The 27,156-nt window shown below is 43.0% G+C and overlaps 1 protein-coding gene across 1 annotated transcript; it reads left to right on the top strand.

Annotated features, from left to right (window-relative positions):
• The first annotated feature begins 1,064 nt into the window (after positions 1-1,064).
• On the top strand, positions 1,065-25,738 carry BCL7A (BAF chromatin remodeling complex subunit BCL7A). The gene is made up of 6 exons (XM_053369868.1): positions 1,065-1,316; positions 9,923-10,004; positions 14,788-14,884; positions 20,427-20,594; positions 24,113-24,234; positions 25,212-25,738. The coding sequence occupies exons 1-6, from the start codon at positions 1,225-1,227 to the stop codon at positions 25,284-25,286; spliced, it is 636 nt and encodes a 211-aa protein (XP_053225843.1). The 5' UTR covers positions 1,065-1,224; the 3' UTR covers positions 25,287-25,738.
• The last annotated feature ends 1,418 nt before the right edge of the window (positions 25,739-27,156 follow it).

Genomic DNA, 27,156 nt, shown 5'->3' with positions numbered 1-27,156 from the left:
TCTTAAGGCAAGGATGTATGTAACAAGAAACTGAGTGAAAAATAAAAAATTCAGTAGGATACAGGGACAATGCCAGGTGCATTTAAAAGCAAAACAGGCACCACATGAAGCAGCCCCTTGTTGTGAACCCGCTTTGAGACCGTCTGTGTTTGTGTTTGTTTTACAATTGTTGTTGTTTAGTTGTTTAGTTGTGTCCGACTCTTCGTGACCCCATGGACCAGAGCAAGCCAGGCACTCCTGTCTTCCATTGCCTCCCGCAGTTTGGTCAAACTCATGTTTGTAGCTTCGAGAACACTGTCCCACCATCTCGTCCTCTATCGTCCCCTTCTCCTTGTGCCCTCCATCTTTCCCAACATCAGGATCTTTTCCAGGGAGTCTTCTCTTCTCATGGGGTGGCCAAAGTATTGGAGCCTCAGCTTTACGATCTCTCCTTCCAGTGAGCACTCAGGGCTGATTTCCTTCAGAATGGAGAGGTTTGATCTTCTTGAATGGAGAGGTTTGATCTTGTTTTACAATAGATGTGTATAAATTTTATGAAGGAAATAAATAAATGCTGAGGTAAACTCATCCACCTGGAAGTAGCCAGGTGGGAGACAAGGGGGGTGGGCGGCGGGAGGAAACCCCCAAGTGCAGGACTACAACTCCCATCATCCCTAGCTAACAGGACCAGTGGTCAGGGATGATGGGAGTTGCAGTCCCAAAACATCTGGAGGGCCGAGTTTGCCTCTGCGTGCCCCAGTCTTTCGGAGGACAGCGCAGGCATCGCCGCGCCCGGGCAAGAGCGCTCGCCTCACACGGAGCTGCGGCGCAGCGCCGCTTCCCTCAGAGGACAAAAGCGCGGGAACGCCCCTCCCCCCGCCCCAGCCGCGTCCCCGCCCCCTCGCCTTGGGGGTGGAGCTAAGGGCGCGCGGGCGCGCGTCCGCCGAGCTGGCGCCTGCGCAGTTCCCCGCTCGGCTCGCCTCCTCCTCCTCCTCCCTCCCTCCGGGGCGGAGCCAGCGAAGGCGCCTCCGTCGTGCGTGCGTGCGGGGGCGCTGCCGCGGAGCGAGCCGAGCGAGGACGGAGCTGCCTCCGCCTCCGCCTCCTCCTCCTCCTCCCGCTCCCAGCCTCTGCCGGTGCGGGCCCAACAGTGCGAGAGGGAGCCAGCGAGCGCGGGAGGGAGGGAGCGCGCCAGCCAGCCAGCCAGCCGGAGTCCGGGCTCTCCCTCGCGGCGGCGGCGGCGGCAGCATGTCGGGCCGGTCGGTGCGGGCCGAGACCCGCAGCCGCGCCAAGGATGATATCAAGCGGGTGATGGCGGCCATCGAGAAAGTGCGCAAATGGTGAGCGAGGCTGAGCCGCAGGGAGGAGAAGGAGGAGGCTTTGTTTTTGTCTCGAGATTTATTTTTTTAAGGGGGGGGCGTGTGGAGTGAGGGAAGGAGAAAGGGGATAAAGGAAGAGGGGCGGCGCGGGGGTGTCGGCGCCCCCCTCCCTCCCTCCCTTCCCAGACAGGCCAACATTTCTCCTTGCCTCCGAGTAGGTGGGTGGGAGGCCCATTGTGAAAACACCCACACCCACACATGGGGCCTACTCATCTTTCCCCCCCCAATATGTCTTACCCCCCCTCCAACATGTCTTCTATCTCTCCCCTCCCTCAGTTTCCACCAGATCCCCTTCAGGGCTTTCTCCTTTTCGCCCCTCCGCCCGCTCATTGCTAAACCCCCAGACTCCCCCCCCCACCCATTTCCTAGTACAGACCCCTTAGTGCTTTCCCTCCTGAGTCGCCTTCCTCCCACCCCATCTATTCCCCCCAAGGCAGCTTGGGGGCTCCTCCCACCTGCGCCCTCTTGGGAGGCTTCTCCCCTCTTGCACATAAGTTGAGCAGACACCGCAGCAGCGACCCCACATCCTCAGGGCTTTCCTCCCATCTCCTTTTCCCTTGGCTTTCCCCCTTCCCCCCCCTTGGTGCTGTGTCCCTTATTGGTTGTCTTCTTTCTATAGATCCCCAAGAGTTGGTTAGTGAGACTCCCTCCAAGGTAGCCTTGCAGATTTACTTCTTGGACCCCCTCCCCTTTGTTGGGGTCTTCCCCTTGTGGTCAGCTAGAAGTCCCCCAGGCACCTCCTTTTTCTTTTTTGGGTTCTTTTTCTGACTTCAGTTTCTTATGCATATATTTCTTTGTCCTTCTCTCACCCCCCCCAGTCGCTTGGGTTTTTGTCCCACCCCTTACCCTTGGATAGTTTTTGCTCAGCAACCCCACCCTCAACTCCTTGGTTAACTTCATAGAATCATAGAATGGCAAAGTAGACCGTGAGGGTCATCTAGTCCAACCCCCTGCAATGCAGGAATCTTTTGCCCAATGTGGGGTTCTTGAACCCACAACCCTGTGTTTAAGAGTCTCATTCTCTATGGACTGAGCTATCCCTGTCCCTCTGTATCATAGGTAAAGGTACCCCTGCCCATACGGGCCAGTCTTGACAGACTCTAGGGTTGTGCGCTCATCTCACTCTAGAGGCCGGGAGCCAGCGCTGTCCGCAGACACTTCCGGGTCACGTGGCCAGCGTGACGAAGCTACCCTGGCGAGGCAGAGCCGCACACGGAAACGCCGTTTACCTTCCCACAAGAAAGCGGTCCCTATTTATCTACTTGCACCCGGGGGTGCTTTCGAACTGCTAGGTTGGCAGGCGCTGGGACCGAACGACGGGAGCGCACCCCGCCGCGGGGATTCGAACCGCCAACCTTTCGATCGGCAAGCCCTAGGCGCTGTGGCTTTTACCCACAGCGCCACCCGCAATTTTGGTGCCGTTTCTTTTACAGATACCTGGGTCTTTCCCCTTCCTAATTTCTTCCTATTTTCCTCCATTGTAATTATTTTAAGGTTTTCTTTACCCATGTCTAGCCCCCCCCCCCCATTTTTCACTGTTAGATCTTCTTAAACCTCTCCCTTGGTCTTATGTATTTCCTTCCACCTGTCTCTCTTCTCTTCACTGCCCCTTTAGCCATAAACTCATTTGGCAAATGCCTTGGGATGGATTCCTTGGTTGACCTCCATGCAAGCATCTTCTTCCTGTCAACTTTCTTCTTGTCCTCACTGTATATTTTCCCAAGTGCTGCTTCCCACACCCACTTGCTGTGCGTGCTCCCTCTTGTGTGAGATAGATCGATATTCACCATTCCACATCCTGTTCGGCTGAATCTGGCAGCAGGCAGAGGAGGACTCTCCAAGCTCTTCTTTCCTCTTTGAACCCAATATGACCTCTTCCCCTCCCAACTGCCCCTTGACCTAGATTTGAAACATTCTTAGACCAGTCATTCAATTTTTTATATATCTAGCCCAGGACCGGCTCTTCAGTGTCTTCGGCAGAGTTTTCCCCCTTGCAGTTGAGATCCTTTAAACTGGATAGAGACTGAATCTGGGGCCTATGACTGTGCTGTAGCCTTTGCAAGTATCTCGTGTACTCTTCTCCCTACCATGAATTTTACAGACACTCTTTACCATCACTTTGTTCAGTGTACGTGCTACTGCTTTCTGTGGCTATTCACACAACATATTTATTAGAATGTGCATGGCAGCACCTTCCCACTATCCTCTTGGTGGGCAGATCCCTCTTCTGCACACTCCAATGATCATTTGCTGTTTTAGCTCCTTTTATCCTTGTGCACCTTCTTTCTGATACCCCCTGAAGTGTAGTACTGCTTCTGCTTGGCTCCCTTGCGCTTTTGTTTGGTTGGTGAGAAAGAGAACAACATGCTTTGTGAATTGTGATCTGTGGGTATTTCCTTTTTTTATTTTATTATTAATTCAGAAGGGAGAGTATATTATGGTGAATAGGCAGACATCAGATGTGACTTGGATTCCCATCTTTCTTTCAAAATCCTCATGCAACTTGAGGTGTGAATGGTTGATTTAAATGCTTTTCACATATTTCAGAGGAAATCTTGAAATCCTAGGTAAAGTTTAGAATGCGTATGTGTTCCGATATTTTAATGGGAATGGGTCAACCAAGTGAACGTATTTTAAAGATTTTTAGTTTTGTGCTACAAATCACATTGGTTCCAGCTTGTATTGTTTAATTCTAAAATCTGAGTGGAGCTATACAGGGAGGGTGTAATTGCTACTTGAATTTGTTTGAAATTATATAATTAAAGGTTGTAACCTTGGTAGAATTGCCCTCTTTTGTTAAATCTTTACAACGTTTTAGCATTTTATTCTTTTGTGGGGTTTTTGTGTAGTTTTTATTGTGAAAATCATTGTGGCACAGCTAAACAATACAGCGAAATGGTTATTGAAGCACAATAGGCAATCAGTGTGCAGTTTGGTATTTTTGGATCAGATCACATAGTATGAATGTAATTCAAGACAGGCTTATTTTGTAAAACAATGTGATTGAGTTTTTGTTACACCAATGCACAGCTCATAAAAAGCAGAAATCATTGGATTCAGGGGTTTTGTGTTGGATAAAATAGTTCTTCTTTAGGTATATATTATAAACAAGCAGAATACAGAAAAATTGGTTAGTATCCTTCTTTTCTTCCCAGAGTGGATGATTGCAGTTTTAAAAGCTGTGATGTTTGTGAGCAGTCCAGTTCAAATTGCAATGGGCAAATAGCTAAAAAGTGTCTTTTCTGATGCAGACTGAGAAGAGGAATTCAAAATAGAAATCCAAGCCATTGTGTTGAAAAGCCGAAACAGTGCCAGCCTTGTAGTCTTAATGATAGTACAAAGTTCTAGGAATAATGCTTTTGTTGTGCGCTTAAGAAAATGCACATCGCTGGCACGCACTTTTAGGAGCCTAACATAATGCAGGGAGAGATGGTGATGCTCATTGTCAGCATCATTGTAGCTGGGTGCTTGATGCTCCATTTGTTTTTTCAAGGCAAGTGTGCGTCTTGTTTCCTTTTGTCGTTCTTTGCCAAAAGTGTGGAGAAGAGAAAATTGGAGCCTTGCTTCTTGTTTAACAAATAAGTCAAGTGAAACTTTTTTGCCAGCATCTTCTGTTGTCATAGCAACTGTGCACAGGTGATCACACTGGCTCATTCCTCCAAGAGCAGAGTGATGGGGAAAGCCATAGAAATTTTGCAGACTTCAATCCTGACATAGCAGCCTTCCAGTCGCTGTGGGAAACCTAGTCAGATCCTTAAAAGGATTGTTCATGTCACAAGTTTATGTAGATCTTGTTCTTCAGATGAACAATGTAGGGCCCCCCTATTTTTTTCCATTGGGGAACAAGAACAAGAAGAAATGTACAAACCTTTACTAATGTGCAGTGAAGGGTTGGTGGATATTTCTGTATTCTGAGATGAAAGATTGTTGGCATGAAATTTAATGTCTTTACATGACTTCTGTGTGCTGCACTGTATTGAAGACTTCAAGCTTGCTATTGCTGAGGACACTTTGTGTGGTATGGCACTGGGTCCCAACATACATTGGGCCTTCTCAGTAGTGGCCCCCGCCCTGTGGAACGCCCTCCCATCAGATGTCAAGGAAATAAGCAGCTATCCTATTTTTAAAAGACACCTGAAGGCAGTCCTGTTTAGGGAAGTTTTTAATATTTAATGCTGTATTATTTTTAACACTCGGTTGGGAGCTGCCCAGAGTGGCAGGGGAAACTCAGCCAGATGGGCGGGGTATAATTATTATTATTATTATTATTATTATTATTATTATTATTATTATAATACGCTGGGTACAGTAAATAACAAAACAGACCAGGCATATACATATATCTCTCACTGGAAGGTTGTTGCAGGCAAAATGTTCTACAAAAAGTTATTCCATTGCTATTACCAAGTGTGATTAATGAATGCTGGCAAACTTGGGGAACCCAGTAGTTTTAGCAGTCATTGGCTACCTTTGATGGTTCAGGTGTTTGGATCGCTCTCTGCATTCATTCAGTCCTAAACTGTTGAGAACAGACAAGTCCTTCTCAATCAGCCTGGCTACTGACACCGATTTCTTCAGCCTCCAGTCAAACATCTGCTTGAGACAGAAAGGTTTATTGTTCAGTATTCATGTGGTTTGATGGTGTTGATTGTCTGTGGCTTGATGATTAGAGAAATATTTTTTTCCTTCTGAGGCACATGGATTTCTGGATTTCTGCTTATTCAAGGTGTGCATCTGTGTCGGCGATGCACCCTTCTATTTATCAGATGGATACGCTATAGCTTTGAAAACTCTAAAGTCGTATCTTAGGCATGAGGTTAAATAGGGCCTTGAAGGCAACCTATGATGAAAATGATTTATTTGAGTGCCAAAGTCTGTTGAGTATTTCTCATGTGTATGTGTTATGTGCACCTTTTTATTTGATATCTGTATGCATGGCGCAGGCCAGAGAAACCAGGTGATCCTATTACTAGTAGAAATAGTTGTGTTTAACAATGTGCTTAATCATATTGATGTGAGTGATGCTTAGGCATATCTAATTTACTCTGGCTTGTGTCCATAACCAGTTTGTAGAAGGATTTTTATATTAATCTACCTTTTGCTTAGGTCCATATTAAGTTAATGTGTTAAACTAGAAAAGTATGTCACTTTTTATGCATAACTGAACTTGAGATTAAAACATGCCCCGATTTTAAAGAAGCTTAATTTGACCAAGTTGTGAAAAATCATTGGGCTAGTCTGCTGAAATGGTGTGGTGCAGTTAACCAGATCTATGGGGGTCAGCTTCTGTGCAAAAGAGATGCAACCCAATCTGTTTGCACTGCTGCATACCTAATCCTAGTGCACCCCCCAAAATCTTTATCCACAAGTATAGCAGTCCCTGACCCTAGCTGGCCTCATCCAGCTTCCCTGGAAGAAAACAAATGTCATTGTGCCCCCTTATAGGCCATTCACAACACAATAGAGAAAGGTTGAGATAAACTAAGAAACAGAGGTACTACTGCCAAGTGAAATGCTTAGAGGGAGGAAAAAATATTAGAAAGTGTTAATTTTAAAATACTGATGGTGATGGTAGGTAAAAAGAAGAAATACCCATCTTAAGTAGTCATGGGAAATAGTAAAACAGATCAGATAGCAGCCTATGTGAAGTAGAATTCTAATCCTGCTGGAAGAAACTGCTGATTTTCCCTGTTTTTTCTTTATTATTCAAGATTACAGAAGGCACATACATCCCTAAGTATCATTCATACAAATTATAATCCATATTGCGCTGAGCAAGCCCTATTCCATGCATGCTACCCCATGCAGATTTTGGTATATCAAAAATGTTTGTAGAATGGGGAACTATGTAATTAAAATAGAATGCTTCCAATTAGATACTGCTTTTTGAAGGACAGGCCTGTGAAGCAGCATTGCTAAATTGGAGGAACTAATTATCTTTTTGCTAAAATTTGTAAGCTGTCATAGTGGCTGAATAGGACATACTGTTCAGTCGTACCTCGGCTCCCAAACACCTTGGGAGTTCAAGCGTTTTAGCTCCGGAATGATCGAAAACCGGAAGTGAGTTTTCCAGTTTTCGAATGTTCTTTTGGAAGCTGAACGTCCAAAGGGGCTTCCGCGGCTTCCTGCAGCCAATCAGAAGCCACGCTTTGGAAGTCGAATGTTTCAGAAGTCGAACAGACTTCCGGAACGGATTCTGTTTGACTTCTGAGGTATGACTGTACTGGGACATAGTGTTTCTATTCCATATCCTTACCAGTATCTCTATTCCCACATTCCCTGCTTCTTCAAGCTTTCTGTCCCTTGGCCCAAACCCAAAGAACCGTGCAGCTAACACTGCATGCTCAAGGGGACTTTGGACTTGTATTTCTTAATAAAGCAATGGGAAACTGCTTTTGAATCTTAAGGAAGTTTCGTAAGAGGTTTGTACTGAGAGGCATGGGATACTCAAAGAAGAAGACGTTAGTCTGCTGGGCACATCTCAGGCAGCTTGTTAAATCTTGTTTTTTTTCAACATATGTAGGCCTGAGTTCAGTGCTCTTGATCACCTACATTAGTGGTGGGGGACCTCTACCCTGGGGGCCAAATGTGACCCTCCAGGCCCGTGTCACTCTTCCTAGCCACACTGTTCACTGCCCCTTCTTCATCTCCTTCTGGAGTGTTTTTGCCTGGCTGAAATGTGTCCTGGAGCTCTGATAATGTCCTCTGCTTACCTGGAAGGAAGATAGAGAGGGATGTGTGAGTGTGTAGACTAGCCAATGGGTAAAATAGCTCCCCCTTGCACTGGCAGGTGACCCCCAGATTGTCGCCCACAAGGGAATGTGTCTCTTGGGCCAAATAGAGTTTCGTCAAATCAACATAATTAAATGAAGACTCTCAAATATCAGGGATAACTTTCACTCTAGATATTTTTTTTTAAAAAATACTAACATAGGTTTCCTCCTGTATTCTACAGTTGATCGAGTGAAGATGCTGTTTGTGGCTGCTTTGAGATGCTAACAGGTATATTGAACTTTTGGTTTTCAAATGCAGCATCTCTAATACATTGTGGAACAGATTCCATTTAAATGTTGTTTTATAACTAGAAACACACAGGTGTCTTGTGTTCAAGAGAACAGCGATAGGTTCCTTCTTCCATTGGCTTAATTTCTTAATTACATTACACATGCAGCCTTATGTAAACTGCTGAAGAGCTCTTTTTTTATTAAGCGGTCTATAAATTTTGTTAAATAACAAATTACGTTTAGAACTCAAATTTAGAGTGCGTTCTACTTTAGTGATTTTCTTTCTTTCAGTAGTAGGTCAGTGCATTGGATTTCTGATAAACATTTCAGATCATTGAGCTTTAGGAATGGAGAATGGCTCTCTTGGATCAGAATGTTAATATATAAAATACATGTTTTCAGAAACACCATTGTAAGAAATGCTGCTGTAAGACACTATACACTTTTATGATGTGGATGGCCCCTGTTTCTAGATAGTCTTTGTCTTCACCCTTTTCTCTATGATGAATAGCTAGTAGGTGAAATAAAGCTATGGAGGGATTGCTGCTAATTTTCATAAGTGTCTCTTATTTAAAAACAAAAACAAGCTTTGTGATATCACAGAAATGATAAAAAGATAATTTGGACCTCTTTCCATTCTATTGTTGTCCTTAAAATTCCATTAAACCTCTCACATTCTGTTCTACAGATTAATACTTCTGGCCCACCAGGGAATCTTGTTTATCCCCTTCCAGTGTAGCTGCTTTTGTTACTCATACTTGCTGGGACTTGCAAGGAGTTGAGTTCCAGTTAACTGTACGTGTATGTGTGCTATATCATACGGAAATTTAATGGGGTGCTTCAGACATAACACAAGACAGTGGTTTGGCATTGATTGAGTGAAGAGTGAGCAGTTTTTGGTTTGGGTGCCTCACGTGAAGTGGTTACCTGGTTTGAGGCATAGCAGGGCTTGCTCATTTGCCTGAACTGGCAAGCTCTGGTTTAGCATTTGAGTTTCATGTGTCATGTATCCTTCCAAAAGTTTCCTTTCTAAGCCTGACAGCCTCCCATTGTAGAAAAGCTCTCCAGCTGCCACCAGCTGCTTGGATTTTGCAGAGGGGATTGGAGGGCGTACATACGCTGCCATGTGGTATTCCTGTCTCTAGGAATTTGGAGTTAGTTGGTATACCTTTATACTTTGAGAAACACTTAAAATTGATTTCGGTTACGTTTCCCCTCAAATTAGATATTATCTGCTGTTGTGACATACTAAATGACCAAAAGATTGTGTGCAGTGCATGTGCTCTCTGGATGGGTAGATCTCTCTCTCGCTCGCTTTGTCACTTTTGCTTGTTGGGCTGTGCCAACAAGAACCCTCAAAATGGCAGAAGTATCTGCTGGTTTTTAAAGATAGCATGTCTCCTGTATTAAATGCAGACAACTCTACACATCATCGTATGTTCTCAGGTCCCTAGAGAACATACAACCAATTTGAATAGGTTGTTGCAGACCTTCCACAATATATACTTCCACGTCACTTTTTAATGTGCTATTTTGAAACTAACATGTGTTATCTTTTTGTAGGGAGAAGAAATGGGTGACAGTTGGTGACACATCCCTCAGGATTTACAAATGGGTACCAGTAACAGAGCCCAAGGTAGATGATGTAAGTATTTCAAGCAGTGTTAGAAACTGAGATATAAAAGCCAGGAGCCGAATGGAACCTGGCTTACAGGGGCAAAAACAGCACGGCTAGTTGCCATCTGCCCCCCTCCAAATGCAGCAGCACTTTTTATTTTTTTATTTTTAAATACATGAACTAATACACAGTTCAGTGACACATTGTTAATTTCACATGTTTAATAGCAGTTCTTAATTGGACACCACAATTAAGAGAGGTGGGCGTGGGTGGGATACTTTACAGTTTGTTTACTTATGAAAGCAGTACCACAGTGGAGTCTCTTGCGCATATCAGAAGGCTTCAGGGAAGTAGCATACAAAAGGGGATGATAACAGCTGCCCTAGTTCTTTTGCAGTGGAGATTTATTTCAGGCTACTGGAAATCTCAGCTTGGTCGCCAGGTGGTACTCTTGAGTTGCAAAAACTACTGGCGACGGCTTAATTTTGAACACTGGTTTCAATATGCCTTGCATATAACTGGAGGAAATGCATAATAATCTTAAGAAAACAAGAAGATTGACCAAGTTGTGAAAAAAAGCTAGAAAACACATAGCCTCTTGATTAGGCTTGAGTTTGCGTGTGTCTAAATAGGAATAATGGGAGCACATCTTTCCCTTCCTTTTGGGCTTCTGTCTAGTCATGTGTTTTAAAATATCAGAAGCTAAAAAGAATTCCTGGTGGAATGAAACTTGCAAAATATTGTATTGCCTAGTGTCAGCGCTTAATTGGAATGCTTGCATCAGAATGACTGTTTGCTGTAATTATAACCACTTTATTAATGTATTATTTTTTTTAAACTGGCTATGAGATCTCCAGAACTGGTACCTAACATGCAACTTTACAATTAATGATACATTAGCATCATGGAAAGTTTATTTTAAAGTCAAAAGTTTCCTTGAAAGATACCCTCCATTTTTCATTATTGCTATTCTGTCTATGCAGAGGCGTTTAGCAATTGCAGTGTTGAAAATTGCATCCTTTAATCATTTTGTAGGCTGTGTCTACAATACTGATTGCATAGCTATGGTGCTTGTGTGACTGCAACATTTTCACCTGTTTGTCTCAACAGACATACACAAATGCGGGAAAGAGCAAAACCCCCAACATGGAGTCAATGCCTTCTGTAGCGATAGGCTGTCATCTGGCCATCTGCTTGTAATTTTTTAGAGTGTTGCCTGACCCTAATGCTCTCATCTCTGAGCCCTGCCCCTCTCTTTGCCCCCTTTCAAGCATCTGGCTTCTCATTCTCTCCGCAGGCACTGTGTGTGCTTTGAGAGTAGTGCATCTGTCACTTTCTCCTAGGAGACCAATTACGTCACCTTCTAATTGAAAATGCAGCATCCTTTTTCATACATGGATTTTTCACACGGTTGATGTTATCATCCCTCACTTGGTTTTTTTTAGCTTCTGTAGCGCTGTTAGCATTTGAGGGAATGGATGGTGCTCCATGTAGCATCTGATTAGGTTTGTGGTTTCACGTTGATCTTATTGTTGTCTGCACCAGCGTATATAAGAATACTCCCCCTGCCCCAAATCGGATATCTTAATTATTCATTTAAAATTGTGTAATAAACTATAAAAGAGTAAATTAAATCTGAGTTAAATACAAACATGTTAAAATAGAGTATATTTTATATAACGTCCTAGAATTTCATCCACAACTTTCTGTAAAACATATTGACCAGAATTAAGTGCATTAAAAGTGGTTTTCCTATAGAAGGAACAAGCTGCTTGAACTCTAGCATTCAAAAGACTGTGAGATATAGATATAATTACATTCATAAAGTATGTAAAATGTATATTTATGTTTTATTTTTAAAATCCAGTGATAGAGAGATTGGATTACAACAAATTGTGGGCTTGGAAATGGAAACCTAGAGCAAGAAAGCTATGGCAGGTGTAAGCTTCAGAATCACATTGAACCTGTCCTTTATTTCTCTGAACTTACCTCACTAGTCTTACATTCCTTTCTTAAGCCAGTTTCATGCTCCTCTCCGCTGCAAAGTTCATTGGATGACTACAGAATCATATAATTGTAGATTTGGAAGGACCCCAAGACTCATCTAGTCCAGCTGCCTCCAAGGCAGGAATTGCAGCTAAAGAATCCCTTACAGATGGACATCCAACCTCTGTTTAAAAACCTCCATTGACTTTCTGAGGTAGTCGGTTCCACTGTTGACCAGCTCTTACATTCAGAAGGTTCTTCCTAATATTAGGCAGAATTTCCTTTCTTGTAATTTGAATCCACTGGTTTGGGTCCTCCTCTCTGGAGTAGCAGAAAACAAGCTTGTGCCATCTTCTATGTGACAGCCCATCAGATAGCTATCATATCTCCTCTCAGTCTCCTCTTTTCCTGGCTAATCATATCCAGTTCCCTCAACCGTTCCTCATAAGGCTTGGTTTCCAGATCCTTGATCATCTTGGTTGCCCTCCTCTGCATACATTCCAGCTTGTCAATATCCTTCTTAAATTGTGGTGCCCGGAACTGGACACAGTACAGGCAGAGACTATTTTAGGCACGTCCAAGATATGTGTGACTATGCATGTGTGCATTGTGCCAATCCTGAAAATAACACAAATACATCAGAGAAAGGGGCGGGGCAGGGTTTTTGACGGCTTTTTCAATTATGTTTCAAATATACACAATTTCACTTAAACATGTGGGGCCTTGGAATGTAACCAGTGCATAAATGGGGAGTTACCTGTACTCCAGGTGGGGTCTGACCAAGGCAGACTTAAGTGATACTATTACTACCTTGATCTGGTCACTAGACTTCTGTTGATGCAGCCTTTGGGGGGGAAAAGAAGCAGCACCATGTCCCTTGTCCTGAACTATTTGGAGGAAGAGCAGAAGAGAGATTTAAATAGTAATATATGTTTTAATTAGTCAAGCTCTGCAGTTTTTGCTATGAGTTGTGAAAATGTGTAGTTTTATTTCCCATCTCACAGTGGAGAAGAGTATTTGGAGTTTTAGGAATACAGGAAGCTGCCTTATACGGACTCAGATCATTAGTCCATTTAGCTCAGTATTGTCCATGCTGCCTGGCAGCTGTTCTCCAGGATGTCAGGCAAGGTTCTCTTTTTGCCCTACCTGGAGATGTGGAGGATTGAATCCAGAACCTTCTGCATGCAAAGTAACTTCTAAGTTATGGCCTTTGACCCAAAATATTTTGGCATTAGTCTGCAGGAAAGTGACATTGTCCAGGTTTTTTTGCAAATACAGTGACATGATCAGAAATCCATGATTTGAAATAATTACAGCCGTACCTCGGAAGTCAAACGGAATCCGTTCTGGAAGTCTGTTCAACTTCCAAAACATGAAAACAAGGCGCAGCTTCTGATTGGCTGTAGGAAGCTCCTGCAGCCAATCGGAAGTTGCGTCAGACGTTTGGGTTCCAAAGAACGTTCGCAAACCGGAACACTCACTTCCGGGTTTGCTGCGTTCGGGAGCCAAAACATTCAAGTCGCAAGGTGTTCATCAACCAAGGTATGACTGCATATGTATTTTAACTGGTATGACACATGCAGTTTAACTCAAATTATGATCAAAGAGTTCTAAGCAATATATTCTGTATCATTTTCTAAAGAGTGTGTGTGTGTGTGTGTGTGTGTGTGTGTGTGTATATATATATATATATATATATACCTTCCTTGTTAGGATTTTCCCAGTTGTAAATAAAATATGTTAATTGTACTTTTAACTTAGGAAGTTGTGTGAAGTACAGATCAGAAGCTTGAGTCAAACATTGGTTCCCCCCCAATAGGTTTTTCCTCCTCAGTTTAAATTAAATAAATTTAAATTAATACACCTTGGTCTCATCAGACTGGAAAATCAGCATTGATAATCACAAGCATCTTCAACAGGATGTAATTGGACAACCTTTCCCACAGCTGTCACGGCTGAAGGAGAATTCATATACTTGCATAGAATTGTAGAGCTGAAAAGGACTCTGAGGGACATCTAGTCCAGTTCCCTCCTCTCCCCTTCCGTCTCCTTGGGAGTCCTCCGGGCAGCTAATGCTGCCGTCCCTGGTCTCTGATCTGCCCCACCCCAAATAGAGGTGCCTCCTCAAACTGCCCCACAGCGACCTGGGAACCAGCCCCAGAGGCACCATTTGCCTGGGGAACTTGTAGCCATGGCTGCTACAACAAACAGCCACACAAGCCTTTGGGAGGCAGAGATGTGAGAGGGCATCAGAGGAGGGAGGGAAGAAAAGAGGGACAGGCCAGTATTGCCTGCGGCACCCCTGACCATCATTCAAGGCACTCTGGTTGAAAACCACTGGGCAACACCATCTTGGATCCTGTTTCTTTGATATCAGTACAGTGGTTCCTCTGGTTACGAACTTAATTTGTTCTGGAGGTCCGTTCTTAAGCTGAAATCGTTCTTATCCTGAGGCGTGCTTTCACTAACGGGGCCTCCCGCTGCGCACATGCCTCTGGCGCGCGATTTCCATTTGCATCCTGGTGCGGAGTTTGCAACCAGGAGCAGCTACTTCTGGGTTAGCAGAGCTTGTAGCCTGAAGCGTTTGTAACCAGAGGTACCACAGTATGTCATTAATTGATTAAAATCAGTGGCACTGAGGGATGCTTGGTTTGCACTATTATACAAGAGATGCTTAAACTAAAGTTTCAGTTCATAAAACAAATCATATTTAGTAACTGGGAATTGAACCTTGGTTGAATGGGTAAAAGTACCAAATCCCTGATCACTGGACCTTGCAGTGGAGGCCACACGATTTCATGACTTATTTTTTCCCCCTTCTCAGAAAACCAAGAACAAGAAAAAAGGTAAAGATGAAAAGTGTGGATCTGAGGTTACTACTCCAGAGAACAGCTCTTCTCCTGGGATGATGGATATGAATGGTGAGTAGAGCAGGAAGACAGTACCAGCTTCAGCAGCTGCAGGTGTGGTGCGGAAGAGGGGCCTCCAGACATGGCCCTTGACTTCCACATGATTGATAACCAACATTGGTTTAGTGTTTGGCTATATAATAGAACCCACATGGGCATGGCTGAGATCTGGGGTCCCTCCTGATACTAGTATCACCAGACACAGTTGTGGACCACTTTTTGAAGTGTTTAGCACAAGCATAGGCAAACCCCGTCCCTCCAGATCTTTGGGACTACAGTTCCCATCATCCCTGACCACTGGTTCTGTTAGCTAGGGATGATGGGAATTGTAGTCCCAAACACCTGGAGGGCCGGAGTTTGCCTATGCCTGGTTTAGCAGATTAAACAGTATAATCTAAAAGGCTGCTGGGCAGCGGCTGCTTCAGAGAGAGAATTTTTCAGGCTGGCTTTGTGTTGAATTGGTGCTGGTAGGTTTGGTAATGCTGGTTGGCTTTCGTCTGGCATAGAAAATGCAGCAGTAGAAAGGAGAAATATCATTTGATAAGTAAGGTGTAAGGGAAGGAAATTTAGCATTGTTTCCATAAGTTGAAATGAAGCTTGAAGCAAATTAAATAAAGCATTTGCTGAGTGATAATTACCGTATTTTTTGCTCTATAGGACGCACCCGACCATAGGACGCACCTTGTTTTAGAGGGGGAGAACAAGAAAAAAAAATCTCTCCCTCTCTGCGCAGCGCCCCTTCAGCGAAGCGGCAGGAGAAGCGGAGCCCCTTCCATTCCTCCTCCCGCTTCGCTGAAGGGGCGCTGCGCAGAGAGGGAAAGCTGTGCAGTGCTTCTCCAGCGAAGCAAAGCCAGGAGAGCAAGAGGGATCAGAGCGCACCGACCCCTCTCGCTCTCCAGGCTTCAGCAAAAGCAACATGAAGCCTCCGGAGCGCAGCGGGAGTGCTCCCACTGCGCTTCGGAGGCTTCGCGTTGCTATCGCTGAAGCCATGGAGCCTGCATTCACTCCATAAGACGCACACACATTTCCCCTTAATTTTTGCAGGGGGAAAAGTGCATCTTATAGAGCGAAAAATACGGTAATTTTGATCTCCCACATTCCTGAATTCACATGTTTCATACCCAATTTTCTTTAAAGCATAAAACATTGGATAAGATCTGAAAGCAGCAAGGCAGTGCCTCGATTCAAGCACTTCCAAAGTCGGTGTGAGGCCTGAGAGATTTTTCCTAGCTTAAAAGAAGGATGGGGATGTCTCACTGATCTTGCTGTGAGCTTGGGAGAATCTTGTCTTGCTCTTTTGTGAGACTTGGGAGATTCATTTGCCTTTCTTCTGTCCAGCAGAGAGCAAGGGCTGGTTCTTCCATCATGCTGGGCCTCTGAGGCACTATGAGTTCTTCCAAGACAGGCAAAACCACTCCCTCTCTCAGGAAGGGGTAGCACTGGAAGAAACTGCAATATTTGACTGGCAATAAAAGCTCAGTGGAATTTACGGTCCCTCTAGATTATTTTGGATACTACCCTCTGGCATATTGACTCAAAGCATTTTTAGGAATAGCCTGCTCAGCCTTCTTTTGAAGAGATTGTGTAGCCTTCCTAGGTCACCTCTCCAGTTGCTAGACCATGGTTGAGAATGCTTCCCCTTAAATCTGTCTCTCTGTACTCTATATCCATTTACTCTTCCTTTTTTGCATGAAAAACAGTTAAATAAGCACACCGTAACAATGTTCTGAAGAACATGGAATGTCGTTTTTGGAAACACAGCATTTCATCTCACTTGATGCACTTGTTTCACTCTGGTTCAGTTTTGTTACCTTGTGAATAATACTGCTTCAGATTCTCATCTGATGTCAGAAGAGATTCTAGGTCACATGTGGGTGCTTTCCTGCTGTAATATGTGTCCCTGGAAAGCCTTCAAACCTGACAAAAGAGAGTCTGGAGAATTAAGGTTTTCTCTCCAGAAGCATGTACTTGACAGATTAACACTTAAAGTGAGTCATTAAATGTTACCATGGCTACCATCAGTGGAATCTGTAATTTTCCAATTCTGAATGTCTTGGTGAGAGGCAAAGTAGGTAAGGCGATAGCTTTTATTAGCCAGCATCTTTCATCAAGAGTGTGGGGAACCGTTGAAACTCCGTGGAGGAGTTTTTCAGTCGGTAGCTGTGACCAAAGCCTCTTTCTTACCTATATTAAGTTGCCCTGTATTTTATTTGAGCATAACGTGAAGCTGTCCTTATGCCGAGTCAAATCATTGGTTCATCTCACCCAGCAATGTCTCTCATAACTAGTAACTACTCTTTAAGATCTCAGACCCTTGGGTCATTTCCACCACCTGCTACCATATTTTTCTAGCTGGTCATGATTAGGATTACAAATAAATCATGCATTCCGCCACTGAGGTATGGATCTCCCCATATTCAGTTGTGAATCCTTTCCCTAGGAGAGCTGCACTTAATCAGGGTGGAGTGGAATTGGTCCTCTTTGCTATAAGCAAGTTCAGGCATCTGGAGTGGGTCTAAATCTCTCTGGCTAAGTGCATCCATACACAGCCATGTAGCGCTGACTAGATGTTTTTCGGCATGAATGAAGGATGAATTTGCCTGAAATCTAATTACCTGCATTTACCTTGGTGCAGATTTGATTGAACTAGCCATTTTAGGTGCATGCCGTTGTCTGATGCAATTTAGGAGATGCATCTGGATTTTACTCCATAACTGTGATCTCCTTCAAGTGGCTTTTTAGATGAAGCATTTACTCCATGAATGAGGAGCTACTAACTTTCGTAGCAGCCGTGTTTCCTGTGCATCCCAGTATTTGTGACTGTCCTTTTGTCAATAATGGTCAATGCAGTTCATTCCTTGCATGTATAAGAAAGGGAAGAAGGAGCAAATCATGAAATAAGGACTAGCCAGCACTTGCAGGGAGAAGGTCAGGCGGCTAAAGCTCAAAACAAGCTCAGGCTTGCAAGAGAGGTTATAAATAATAATTGGTGACTTTTTTGGCTATCTTTGAAGCAAGAGTGGGTCCTCTGCATGACGGATATGGAGAAAATGCTATTGGGTGACAGGGTGAAGGCAGAACTGCTCAACGTCAGTGCCCAACCTGGTGTTAATGGAATAAAATAAATGATGCAGAGAGGGAACTGCACCCCAGGACAGGAAGAGAGGGGGAAAGGGAACACCTAGCTATTTTAAATGAAATCTGATCTCCAGGACCTGGTGAACTGCTTCCAAGGAAACCGAAAGAACTTGCAGAAGTAATCTCAGAGCCTCTGACTATAAGCTTAGAGAAATCATGGAGAACTTGTAGACTGGAGGTGGGCAAGTGTTGTCCCCATCTTCCAAAAGGGGAAGAAAGAAGACTTGGGGAACTACCAGCTGGTCAGCTTGATGTCAATACAAGGAAGTGTTCTAGAACCAGATAATCAAACAGTCGGTCTATAAGCACTTAGAAAAAACAAGTCATGATTTAAAAGTTTGGTGGGTCAAGGGAATGCTGTGAATGTAGTGCATCTTGATTTTAATAAGGCTTTCAACAAAGTCCTCCATTATATTCTTGTGGAGAACCTGGTTGACCGACTGAACCCAAAGAGTGTTTGCCAGTGGTTTGTCGTCATCCTGGAAAAAAGTGACAAGTGGTTGCTTCAGAGTTCTGTTCTTGGCCTGGTGTTGTTCAACATCTTTATAAATTCCTTGGATGAAGGAATTGAAGGAAAGCTCATCTAAGAAATGGTTGAAGGAGTTGGGTATGTTTAGCCTGGAGAAGAAAAGCCTGATAGGTGGCACGATAGACATCTGCAAATATCTATAGTGTTGTCACATGGAAGAGAGAACAGAGTTGTTTTTTTGCTGTTCCAGAGGGTAGGATCCGAACCAATGGATTCAAATTACAAGAAAGTAGATTCTAAACTTCTAAAGACTAGGGAGAACTTTCTGATAGTAAGACCTGATTGCCAGTGGAACAAGTCTAACTTGGAAGGTGGTGGACTCTCAAGTCAATGGAGGCTTTTAAACAGAGACTGTATAGCCATCTGTCAGGGATTCTTTATCTGTGATTCCTGCACTGGAGCTTTGGTTCCCAACTCTTCAATTGTATGATTCTATGTCCAGATTCTGTGGCAGTGGAGCAGGTAGGACATGTGCTTGTGGGTGGAAAGAGTACTTCACTTTCCTTTGTTGTAATTGTGAACCAGCTCGCACTATGTTTGCTCTCTCCCTCCACCATTCCTTGGAGAATTTTGCTATAATGTGAGTAGCGTGACATCAGCATATTATATAGTCATATTTTTGACAAGGATAATAAGTATTGCATGACTGTACTGAACATTAGCCAGTATGAAGTCCCCATCAATACCACAGATTTAGAATACCTTGTACATCACTTAAGCTTCCACTTTTTAAAAAATGGATAAATCCCAAACTGTAGGCAGCTTCTTTCAGCTTTCTCTGCATATTTAGACAGCTGGCAAGGGTCAGTAAACAGATTATTGATACTTGAAGTACAAACTAGATGCAACAGAGGCAGCCATGGTTGCTTTTCTGTGACATTAAAAGGATCTGCAAAAAGATCTCGCAAGTAATTAACCTTTATATTGGTCTAGTTTGAGTTGCCAACATAGATACAGTGGTACCTCGGGTTACATACGCTTCAGGTTACAGACACTTCAGGTTACAGACTCCGCTAACCCAGAAATAGTACCTCAGGTTAAGAACTTTGCTTCAGGATGAGAACAGAAATCGTGCGGTGGCGGCGCGGCAGCAGCGGGAGGCCCCATTAGCTAAAGTGGTGCTTCAGGTTAAGAGCAGTTTCAGGTTAAGAATGGATCTCTGGAACGAATTAAGTACGTAACCAGAGGTACCACTGAATGGATTTGATATGGAATACTGGGAAGTGTCAGAAATGTAGCCATGCACTATCTTGCTGTATAATATTTTCGTAAGAAAAAAAGTTGTCGTTCCTGCAGTTTGCCTGGCTGCCAATAGGTGGGCATGTCAAGTGCCATATGACAACAGAACAGCAAGCAGGCATACAAGCAAGATAAGCTGCAGGGGAACAGTCAGGACAGACAGGGGCTGTTTCCAGAAACTGCCCTCCTCTACTGCCATTGTATACCTGACACAGCCATTTTGGTCTCTGCACCTGCAGCTGGGGAGGAAGAAAGCAGCCACAAAGCAAGATGGTTGTTGAGGAGCTTCCTTGGCAGGCAAGCAGCCTTGGGGCCAAAAAGGAGGTTACTACAGAATACTTTATTCTCTTCACCCCCTCTCCTCCATGAGTGGTGGTTGGGAATGGAGTGAGCTGTGAGGGGATTGGGAATAGCAGCAAGAGTGAGTGAGTGAGTGTATAGACAGGGGTGTGGGGAGTTGTGAGAGGCAGCGGTTGGAAGGGATGGGGGGGGGGCAAAAGGAGCCATGAGAGGCTGAAGAAGTGAGGGGATGGGGGAGTTGGGTGAGGTGGAAAGGGGTGGAGGGCTTGGCAGGTCAGCAGCCCCTAACGTGTAAATACAATTTTGGGAATGTTCATCACTTTCACCAAGCCTGTCCCTTATTTACAGATGATAACAGCAACCAGAGTTCCATAGCTGATGCTTCACCAATTAAACAAGAGAACAGCAGCAACTCAAGCCCCCTGCCAGAGCAGAACTCCACAGGGCAGGCAGATGGCCCTGGAACGAAATCTGACGATACTCAAGCAGATGCAAAAGAGGAGCCTGGTTCAGAAGGTAATTCATGTACAAATCTTCCTACTCATAACTGGTAGGTAAACAGTTGGCGTTCCATGTGCACCATATAAACTTCATTTGTTAGCAGACCCACTGTGTCTCCCACTTGAGAAGGAGATACAGTGGTACCTCCGGTTGTAGATGGGATCCGTTCTGGAGATCCGGCCAGATCTTGAGGTTTTCACAACCGGAAAGACCGCTTCTGCGCACGTGGCAAAAACTCAAAAATATACTTCCAGGTTTGCCGCTTACGTACCCCGAAGTTTACGTAACCGGAGGGATATGTAAGTGGAGGTATGACTGTAACTATGATTTAAGATACGCCCTCCTTCCTACTGCTTTGAAAACTGACACTCCGTTTTCGCTTAGTTACTTTTTGCTTTCATTGACCACATTCACACAATGCTTTAGTTCTGTGTGGACGAGCCTCCATAAGACCAAGGAAAGGAAACTCATAAGCTTCCCTTTCCTTCCATGCAGTCAGGGAAGGACTTCTGTCAAGTGTAGGCATGCTTTCTGCTTTCAACAAATCCTTGGCTTAGTGTTAACGTACAAAACAGGGATTGTGATTTACAACAAACAGCGGTTAACTGCTAAACAACTCCAAAACATATCTTATGAAACTGGCTTGTTTAACTAACCATTGTTTGTTATATACCATGATTCAGAGTTTGTACATTTCACTAACCAGAGAATAGATAATTTGAAAGCAAAGCAAAAGTCAGTGGAAATACAGTGGTACCTCTGGTTGTGAACGGGATCCGTTCCAGAGGCCCATTCGCAACATGAAAAGCCCGCAACCTGAAGTGTGGTATCTGCGCAGGTGTGCAGTGTGATTTGGTGCTTGTGCGCATGCGCGAAGCGTGATGTAGTGCAACTCACATGCGCGAGTAGCAAAACCCGAAAGCAGTGCCAGTTCCAAAAATATATATTTTGCTCCATCTTTCTTGACTCCTCTGCTGTCTTGAATTCAGTTGATTACTTTCTACATGATTACCTTTATATCTAAGAACTCACTGATTCCATTGACTTACTCTCTTCCTACCTGTTTGCTGTTCTAATCTGTCCTCTCCTTCTTGGTTGAGATCCCTGTATGCTGTATGCTGTATTAATCCTGTATGCTTGTCTCTCTAGATACCTTAGCCCCATGTAAGCACACAATAGTCCATGGTGCCTGTTATGCTGATGGTACCAAGCTTTTCCACTCTAGCTCAGAACGTTCTTCCTTCATCCAATTCCAATTCTCCAAGTGCTTTTCTGTTTCTGCTTGGATGCTTCATAGGGGTCTCAAGGTGCCTAGGACTGAACATATTGTCTTTTCTCTCAGCTAACATTCCCATTCCATTTATATTTCATAACATGTATACAATGTTTGATTGTAAAAAACAACAACCTCAGAGCAGTTTCTAAAGAGAAAAAAATGGCTGTAAACACAGTTTAAAGCATGGATAGGCAACCTAAGGCCTGGGGGCCGGATCCAGCCAAGTTGTATTCTAAATCCGGCCCGCGGACAGTCTGGAAATCAGGGTGTTTTTATGACTAGAATGTGTCCTTTTATTTAAAATGCATCTCTGGGTTATTTGTGGGGCATAGGAATTTGTTCATCCCCCCCCCCAAAAAATACAGTCCGTCCCCCCACAAGATCTGAGGGACAGTGGACTGGCCGCCTGCTGAAAAAGTTTGCTGACCCCTGGTTTAAAGCATTAATAAAAAACAAAATAATAAAGGAAAAGCATAAATCAACATTCTACATTTCTGACTAGGCATGTCTCAGCAAAAATGTTTTTAACAGGCTCCAATAAGAGTACAGTAAAAGCGCCTGCCTCATGTCAATAGGCGGGGTTCCTATCATCAGATTGGGGGCTAAATTGAACCTTAAAGCATGCCTTATAAAATGCACGCATTCAGATAGTAAACTGTGACATCTCTTTTAACTTTCATAGTTCAACATTTATTATAGGTCAGATAATATGGATGTAGATTGATTCTTCCTCTTCAGAGGAGAGGTCTAAATTACCAAGTTTTTAATCTGAAAATAAGGAAGGACACCTTGTTCAGGTTTTGGCAGAGAAATCCACGCAGGTTTTCTTAACTTGTACAAAACTGCATCTACTTAGGCTATGTCTTCTGTACATAATGTTTCAGATTCTGAATTTAGATTCCTCCTGTATGTGATAGTAGGATGACAGTTGCTTATAAGGTTATAAGCTGTGGCTGGATTCCTGCGTAGATCCAATTATGGAGTGTGTGTTTTAGCAAGTTGCATGAAATGCAAAAGCCTTTCATGTTATGAGATACTACAGTGTTTACTTAAAAACCCCTTTAATGCAAATCTAGCCTTTAGTGTGATCAGGTATGCTAGGTGTGCTTCCAGATCAAGCTCTTACATTGCAGCCTTGTGAATACTGGAGGAGGTTACACCCACACATTGCATTGCTCTGCTAAAGGCTTTTCCATGACCCATAAATATTGTCTGGATCCTTCCCCATATCCATGTGGTCTTGGCCTCCCTCTAGTGGCCAGCTCAAGATTTCATTTGTATGTTCATTGAAGAAGAAGAATCAAGGCTTTTCCTCCCCCCCAGTCGAAACCCTCTCTGTGTACATCATCCTGGGCAGGTGGCACATTTTCTGTGTGCAGGAATTTGGATGGACCGGGAGTGATTTTGGCACTTTGCTTCTCTTCCGAAAGAAGTCCTTTAAGGGAGGAGACATGATGCGTATTTTCTCTAAAAGCGTGCGCTCTCAACAAATTTGGCATCATCCTGAAAGAAGCTCAACAACTTAGGGTTGTCTGTCAAAGAAGGTGGGAGTTGCTGCACCTCTTTTTCTAGAAAAAAAGCATTGATAATAGTAATAATACATTTTTATACTGCTTTTTAGCCAAAGATCCCAGAGCTATGTACAACATTAAGAACATAATTTACACAGCATCATAATGACAACATAATACACATCATCATACTAAAATAGTCATAACAGACCCCCCATTTAAAAGGCCATAGATTGCTCCAAAGCCCAAGTGTCCTTGCGTTCTAATCCAAAATCATTATGTCTCCCTTCTAGCTAAGACAACAAATCTGTAAGTAGTCTATGGCTGGGTGGAAAACAGATTAACAACCTTGGTTAGATTAATTGACTTTAAAACCCTTTTTAAAGTTGGGCCAGCACATCTTGGAAAACATAATTTAATAGCAATACTTAAAGCCTGCTATCTGCACTTTTAATGTCTTAAAGGTGTTCCATCTTCATTCTTATACAGAAGGAAATGCTTCTTCCCAGAATATGCCGCCTATCTATCTATCTATCTATCTATCATCTATCATCTATCTATCTATCGATCTTCTAAGAATAAGTAAAGTGCACATTTTTCTTCAAAACTATTGTTTGGTAGCATGCAAATTTATGCAGATTAAATAAACTAAAATTAATTTAGTTATAATCTGTAATTTGGTGAGAACCCTAATGAGAAGTACTATATACATTGGTGATTCAATGCAACCTTCTTAACTCTTTCAGATGCTTCTGATGAACAGAACTCACAATCTTCAATGGAGAATTCCATGAATAGTTCAGAGAAAGTGGAAACTCAACCTTTGGCAGAAAATGATATAACCACAGATGCATCTAAAAACTCTCAGGTAATTCAAAATCATAGATAAGCAAAGAGGTATTGTCAACAGTGCAAATGAAAGTTGGACCTGTCTTGTCCATTGGATTAACATCTATGTGTTAATGCTTTCTAGTTCTGTGAATGCTTTGATTTCTTTCCACTTGAACATTGACAGTGAGCTTTTGTGCTTTGCACTTGGTCTAAGCAGCAAGTTGTCATTAATATGGGAGAACTTGTTAAAATATTTGAAGTATGTTCCGCAGTAAACCGTGATCATCCTTCTAGTAAATTGCTAGGTGATCCTTTTAGGACTGTATGTTCCTTTCCACGTAAAGTGTTAATAGGCTGGAAAGATGGTAATGTCACCAGTTTGAAGTGAACAAATTATGTTCCTTTTCTTCTAAAATCCCAGCCAGAAGGTATGAAGGTTGTACTCCAGCCTCGATTATCTTCTGAGTCCTCACATTATCCTGATCTTTCCCTATGTGTCTGGGAATTGATATAGCCTTAACAGTCCACAAGCTGCAAATATGTCTCCCAGGTGCTTACTGATACTTGTCTTAGTATGTCTTGCAAGGATCATAGAACTGTAGAGCTGGAAGAGACCCAAGAGATGTCTAGTCCAGCCCCCTGCAATGCAGGAATCTTGGCTAAAGCATCCATGACAGACGTCCATCCAACCTCTGCTTAGAAACCTTCAAGGATGTAGAGTCCACAACCTCCCAAGGGAGGGACTGTTCCACGATCAATGAGCTCTTATTGTCAGAATGTTTTCTCACATGTCTTGTTGTGTGTGATCTTACGGGGTGGGGCTATAAGGTAAATGTGTGTTGCCATTTTGGGAACTAGGACTTACATGGGTAACTATGGTGGCAGCTTTTGTGTTGCTTTGTGGCCGTGACACTTGCTTCCTGGGGTTCTCTTGTACCTCTGGAGCCGAATAACATTATTATGCTTTTATTCAGTACTGATCCTGATTCTTCTTTTCTTTCTCCTCCTGTTAAGGACTCTGAAGGAGTGCCACCTTCTAAAAAGATGAAAGTAGAGGCTCCCTCTCAACAAAACATTGATGAAATATAGACACTAGATTTTTCCTGGCCAGTTTTTATGTAAGGTACATCAGTGGGCTAAATTATATAGAACAACCATATTTACGTATATTCTCTTGGATGAGGACAGAACTCCTATAAACTTTTCAAGTTACCAAGCAAAAATCCAAGAAACCAAGCAAAGGCATAATCTCTTCAGACACTGAAAACTTTTCTTTTCTGTGAAGCAAAACGTTGAGAATTTAAGTTACTGTCTCTGAAATGGTTGGAGTAAACAACTCAGGAGGGGTCTACGCACTGTTTCTAATGTCAAAATTACAATTATGTTGCTGCTGTATTTTATCACATTCTCTATTTAACATTATAAGATATTTAAGGATGGTACAGGTCAGGTCTTCTCATGTGAAGTTCATCCTTCTGATGTGATGTCTGCTTTTTTTCTTTTTTTGTGTGTGCCTTGTGTTCCAAAACAAAAAAACAAAACCAGTGCTAATTTTTTAAACTTGTTTTTGACAGTTCTCTCCTCTGCAGAGTGGCCTACGGTTTGTACAATGCCATATAGGAAACTTTTCATTGTGTTTGTTTGTTTGTTTCTATTTTATACCCTGGTGCTTACTATTTTAACATAAGAGCTATTGTGAGAGAAATCAGGAAGCCATTTTCACTGTTGGAGTCCAGCCGACACTTGATTTTTCTGCATCCACAGGGATGAGTTATTTTTAATCCACCAACTTGAGCCACCAAGACCCTCTTCTGGCAACCTCCACAGAAATGCATGCAAGTTACACAGTAACATAGCTTTGAATAATTTCCTGATGGCATGCTTCCCCTTGGCTGAATAATGTAGTCTTTTAAAACAGATATACCTAAAGTGAACATGCTCTGCTGTTTACTTAAATTGGTGCTGGTTTGGAAAAGTATTGAAGCCAATTATGCATTTTAAGTACTAGCTCTAGATAACTTTATCAGAGTCTTTTTTAAAAAGTGGGTCAACTATAAATACAGGTACAAATAGGCATATGTTTTATGACAGATGTAGTTCTGATTGAAATGAATTTCATTGTACTGTTCTTTTACAATTAGTTTACTGATACTCCAGGCAATACTGTACTTGAGGGGCTTACTTTTGATTCAAGAGTAGCTTATAAATACAGTCTTGTTACTTCCATAATCTCTTCTTCAGATATCTCTCAGTTTTTGAAAAGTTCAGTTTTATTTCTTGCATGTTTGACTTGGCAGGAGGCACTGTGTCAATCTTATCCATGCTACATGGCCATTGAATATGCTGAACCATCTATCCATATCAGATGCTTCGATGCTACTTGTAATCGCCAGTAGAACCACACAGTCGTGACTAGTTCCTTTTGAAATCAGTGCCACTTTAGTTGTAACATTTTAGACATTCCCAATGGGGCTTAATGGTGACTAGAACTTGATGGGTTCGTCTTGTTATGTTTTGCACATCTAATGAGGTGTTGAGCCCTTAAACCTCCATTTGATGGCTGGGGAAAATATGTGTGTGAATGGAAAACAGAGGTGGCATAAGGAAGCAATGAGTCTTGATAACTACGAAACTGCAACCTGCAGCTGTAAATGTGGTTGCATTTAATTTATAATGGAAGTACTGGGTGACCTTTTTTTTAAAGGAAAAAAAACCTGCCTCCAATCAAAACACTGCATAAAAGTCACTGACTAAGCTTTATTTCTGATCTCTCCAGCGGTGAAAATGGCTTGAGCTTTAACTACTGTATTGCATTTGCAATGAATTCCGAGAAAAGTTAGAAGAGGTGGAGGTGCCAATTCTGACCTTCCATCACAACATTTGTTAAGCTGCAAAGAAACTGGCTATACACTCAAGGCTGATATATTTTTTTATGTTGAAATAAACATTTTACATCTCA

This window comes from Podarcis raffonei, chromosome 16, assembly GCF_027172205.1.
Source record: "Podarcis raffonei isolate rPodRaf1 chromosome 16, rPodRaf1.pri, whole genome shotgun sequence".
NCBI lineage: Eukaryota > Metazoa > Chordata > Lepidosauria > Squamata > Lacertidae > Podarcis > Podarcis raffonei.
The sequence above is the reverse complement of the archived record's forward strand: the minus strand, read 5'-3'. Positions and strand labels throughout refer to the sequence as shown.